This window comes from Dipodomys merriami, unplaced genomic scaffold (assembly GCF_024711535.1).
Source record: "Dipodomys merriami isolate MVZ:Mamm:240054 unplaced genomic scaffold, mDipMer1.0.p SCAF_22, whole genome shotgun sequence".
Lineage (NCBI taxonomy): Eukaryota > Metazoa > Chordata > Mammalia > Rodentia > Heteromyidae > Dipodomys > Dipodomys merriami.
Window position 1 is genome coordinate 9,655,310 of NW_027203604.1, and position 4,325 is coordinate 9,659,634.

Here is a 4,325-nt window from a genome sequence, read left to right on the forward strand (position 1 = left end):
GACGCGGTCCCAGGCACTGCCAGAGCGGCAGCACGGTGACCCGGCGTCCTCTCTTGTGGCCGGGGCGCGGGCGCCTGGTCCCCGGGGCGCGGAAGCGGGCGTGTGCCGGGCGGCCTCGCAGCCCGGAGGTGGGGTGTGGTGGGGGCAAGGAGCAGGGCGTGAACGCACGTGGAGATCCGAGCACCCCCTGAGTCGTTTCCCGCTGTGCTGGACTCGACTTTCCTGGGTTAGGGCCTGGGCTTGGCTTCAAAGTCTGTGTCCTTCTTTGTTTGGCCCCTAATTGTCCGCAATCGAAGTATTAACCGCACGTTTGAAGACGGCTGCGTGTGTGTGTCCGCGGAAGGGCCAGCTCGTGGCTTCCCGCAGGCCGAAGGGGAACCACGGGCAGTCGCCAAAGTCCCCCTCCGAGTCAGCCAACCTCCACCGAGTTCAGTCCTCGCGGCTCGGGTCGCTGGGCTCTCCGGGCACCTCCGCCGGCTTCTCCGCCTCCTTGGCGCGCTCCTGCTCGGTGAGCTGCTCGCTGGTCGGGATGGAGTTCTTCTTGGGCCGTCCCTTGGGCTTCGTAGGGGACTCCAGGCCGCCGCCCTGCAACACCTGCTCAGGGGCACGGGCAGGGCAGTGGTGAGATGGGACACAGATCGAGGAGGAGGCCTGGTACCTCACGTCCCTGAGCAGCGGAAGGACCTAACCCAAAGCATCCAGGGGGACCCCCCCCTCCACTCCCCCCCCTCCCAGTCCCGGGAAAATAGCAACAATTTGAGCGCTGCTGGGGACAGATGTGGCCAAGGGGGTGGAAGCTGCCAGGACGTTCAGAAGGAAAGGAATGAATGTTAATTGTGCTAGTGCAAGCAATCAGACATCAGTTACCAAGAAGTCAGGGCGATTGGGAGGCCTCCGAGGAGGAGGATGGGGGAGCACAACTAGGGTATGATCAGGGAGACCCAGGGTGTAAGGAGCCACCAAGAACACTCACTATTTTCTTCCACTTCATCCTCCGATTCTGGTACCAAGTCTTCACCTGCAACTGGCTCAGACCCAGAGACTCAGCGAGGTCTATCCTGCAATGAGCAGGGCGCATCCTCAGCAGGGCAGCCGATTGCCCTCCTGTTGTCTGCTGGCCCTGGCTTTGCCCCCAGGCTTACCTGTCTGGCGTGGAGAGATACTTCTGCTTCTCAAAGCGTTTCTCCAGGCCCATCAACTGCAACTCGGTGAACACAGTACGGCTCCGGCGCCCTTTCTTGGCTTTCGTGCCCGGCTCCCCAGGGCCTGATGCCTCCAATTTCCCACGGAGTTGCAGCTCCAGTGGCAGGTGCGGCGTGCCCGCAGCCCCGGGCAACCCAGGCCCCGCGGCCAGCAACGCGGAGCCCAGCCCGGAACACCCAAGGGGCGCTAATGGGAACTTGAACACCGCGGCTTGCTCGGCCTTCAGCACCGCTGTGAGGAGAACAGGATCCCCGTGAGCTTGAGCCGTGCTCTTCCCGAGTGAGCTGTACCACGCGTAGAACTCATCTAGTGCCACCCACTTGGGCGTTAGACGCTTGGATTTGCACCCCATGCCACGAGCAACCCCTTCCCACATGGGGTGTCCTCCAGAAATCCGGAAAGGAGAAAACACCTCCATCCCGTGTTCTGCCCTGGCCTTTCCCAGGCCCCGAAGCTGAGCCTGAAATTTCTGAAAGCCCAGGAACAAGTTCGCAGCTCTGAGAAGCACGGGCTATGTCTTTCGTGGGAAACTAAGGAGAAATGGCGACGACTTGAAAGGTGGGCGATGGCCCCAACCAAATCATCATTTTTGCAACCGAAAAAGAACAGACTGGAGTGGGGGGCACATGCACTTCCGTGGGAAGCGCAGCCTGCCACCCCGCAGCCAGCGGCCAGAGCATCATTTGGGGGTGGGGGTGGGGCGCCTCCTGAAAATTGAAAAGTATGCTGCGAACACGAAAATTATCGTTGCTGTTTTCACTGTTCATGTTATTTCCCACGAAAATGTTCCTATGTTCTTTAGTCCTAAAGAAAATTCTTCAGCCCGCTTAAAACGAATTTCCAACAACAGAGCAGATGCAAATGCAAAGCGGGGCAGAAGCTGTGTCCCAGAGAGACCGACCGCCTCTGGACGGGCGAGTTCCGACTGGAGCTGGCGCAGGGAAGGTGGCTAATGGGGCTGGGGTTCCCTCTAAGTATACGAGGCCTTCCTTTCCCTCAGGAGTATCATGGTGGGGTGAGTTCTAGCCCCAAACTCTTATAGGCCCCCTGCAAGATCTAAGTGGGAAGAAGGACTGAGGAGGTAATGGGAGAAAGAATTTTTAGGGAAAATGTAGGAGTGAAGAGGTAGACCTAGCCCTCCAAGACAGAATGAAGTGGTTGGGCGAAGAGTTTAAAACGAAAAGCAATGGGAAGATGGAAATTGGTGGAAAGGACATGGCAAGAGAGAGCAACTCCTTATCAACCCCTTAAAGAAAGACAGGACAGAGGCAAGAAAGATCTGTCAACTGACTGCAGGACTGCAGCGGCCCAGCCCGGCAGCGACTCACAGCCAAGCATTATGCCCTCCAGCCGGGCCCAAGCAAGTCGGCGCTGGGACGGAGGCCTCTTTGGTCGCAGACTGGGGATCACAGGGCCCGGGAAGGCTCCGAGGCCGGCTGGGGCCAGCCCGGCACTCAGAGATGCGAGGCCTTTTCTAGGGCTCCAGCTTTCTGAGTCTGGGCAGCCACGGCCACTCCTGGTCAGCGGTGTGCAGCAAAGCTCGGGCGTTCAGGGCCTGAGAATTTTTTTATTTTGTTTTTATTTATTTCTTTTTAATCCACAGTGGTCGGGAGAGTAGTCAGGCGCCTACGATGGACTTGCGGACTCGGGTCCCTGGGCCGGGCCCCCAAACCGTGTAGGATGCCGTAGAGCTACCCTGAAGCTGAGAGCAACTATGCCCTCCCCGGCCCAGCGCAGGGGCACGAGGCCTGGTTTCCGTGCAGCCCATTGCCTGCAGCCTCCCAGCGTGGAGTGCGCACACGTACGCGTCCTGGGTCGACTCCGGGGCCCAACGGGAGAAGGGTGGACCCCGGGCACCCCGGCTTTGTCCCTCCCGCCAAGCCCAGCCCGCGTCCCCCACCCCCACCCCCCCGGCCTGCGCACGTACCCAGGTGGCTGTGGAAGGGCCGCGCCGCCAGCAGCGCCTGCACGCCGAACTTGAGCAGCTCGCCCGCGGCGGCGGCGGCGGCGGCCGGCGCAGCGCCCTTGGGTCCCGGCGGCTCGGTGAGGATCTCCTCGATCATAAAACTGCGGTAGCGGTGCGGCCGGTGATCCGCACAGCCTTCGGGCGGGCCGTAGCGCGCGGCGCCCGGCTCCCCGGGCCGCTGCATCACGGCGCCGGCGGTTGCGCCCTGTGCCGCTGGGCTGGGACAGTGGTGAATTCGGGGCGCGGAGCCCGCGCGGGGCTCTAGGCCGGCCCGCAGCTCCCCGCGGCGGCGCGCGGGCGCCGGCTCATGCCCCCTCCCCCGCCGGCCGGCCGGGCGGAGGCGTAGGGCGCGGGCGGGGCGCGCGGGGTTCGGCCAGGCGGACCCGGGACTGCGCCCCCCGCCCCGTGCCGCCGCGCCTCTTGCCCGGCCAGCCCCGCGTCACCGCCCCGCCCCGCCCGCCCTGCCCCGCCCCGTCCCGTGCCACCGCCCCCCACCACCACCCCCGGGCCGAGCCGAAGGGAGGGAACTGGGGAGGGTGGGAGGGAGGAGGGAGAGGGGCCGCGGACCGAGACCCGGGAGGATGATCAGAGCTCACACCCTGGAAGAAGAGCCGGAGAGCTCCGGAGAGGAGACCCCAAGAAACGGGAGACGGAGGGATCAAGGATGAGAGGTGAGAGAGGGTCCCGAGGGAGACAGACAGGGCCACTTCAAAATAACACACAGGGCTACGAGGTGCTCGGGAGGCCGTGGGGACGGGGAGAGGTGCGGGAGTCAGCGCGCCGCAACGTGCGGGAGAGCACAGACGCGGGCAGGGAGTGGCGGGGGTGGGGGTGGGGGGGCAGGGGACACTGGAGAGATTGGACAGCTAGGAGCGCAGCGGCCTAGGCTGGGAGTAGGAGAGGTTGGGCGCCTGGGAGGTGGTTGAAGAGGAGGCACCGAGGCCGTTCAGTTAAGCTGGGAAAGGGGTAGCAGGTTCGCAGCTTCCCAGGCAGGGCAGAAGATTGTAATTTCCCTCCGCAGGGGTGCAGCAGCGGGCAGGGGTGTCACTTGCACCTGTGTACCTCCATCCCCAAACATATCCATCTCACTTCATTATGTCGGGCCTCATTTCCCTTCGAGTTACTCCCGAAAAGAAAAACGTTCCCTCTTCAGGAC

At 63.1% G+C, this 4,325-nt stretch overlaps 1 protein-coding gene across 1 annotated transcript; it reads right to left on the reverse strand.

Moving 5' to 3' along the window:
* Positions 1-429: 429 nt before the first annotated feature.
* On the reverse strand, positions 430-3,353 carry Barx1 (BARX homeobox 1). Its single transcript, XM_070033080.1, has 4 exons — positions 3,131-3,353; positions 1,143-1,434; positions 974-1,058; positions 430-594 (listed from the first exon to the last, which is right to left on the reverse strand). The coding sequence occupies exons 1-4, from the start codon at positions 3,351-3,353 to the stop codon at positions 430-432; spliced, it is 765 nt and encodes a 254-aa protein (XP_069889181.1).
* Positions 3,354-4,325: the final 972 nt, after the last annotated feature.

What these genes read in the sequence shown, in the direction of transcription:
- Barx1 (XM_070033080.1), bottom strand. Translation starts at nt 3,353, where the DNA reads ATGCAGCGGCCCGGGGAGCCGGGCGCCGCGCGCTACGGCCCGCCCGAA. An exon ending in TATCTCTCCACGCCAGACAG is followed by an intron (nt 1,059 to 1,142) that starts GTAAGCCTGGGG and finishes TGCTCATTGCAG; the next exon opens with GATAGACCTCGCTGAGTCTC. An exon ending in GGATGAAGTGGAAGAAAATA is followed by an intron (nt 595 to 973) that starts GTGAGTGTTCTT and finishes GCCCCTGAGCAG; the next exon opens with GTGTTGCAGGGCGGCGGCCT.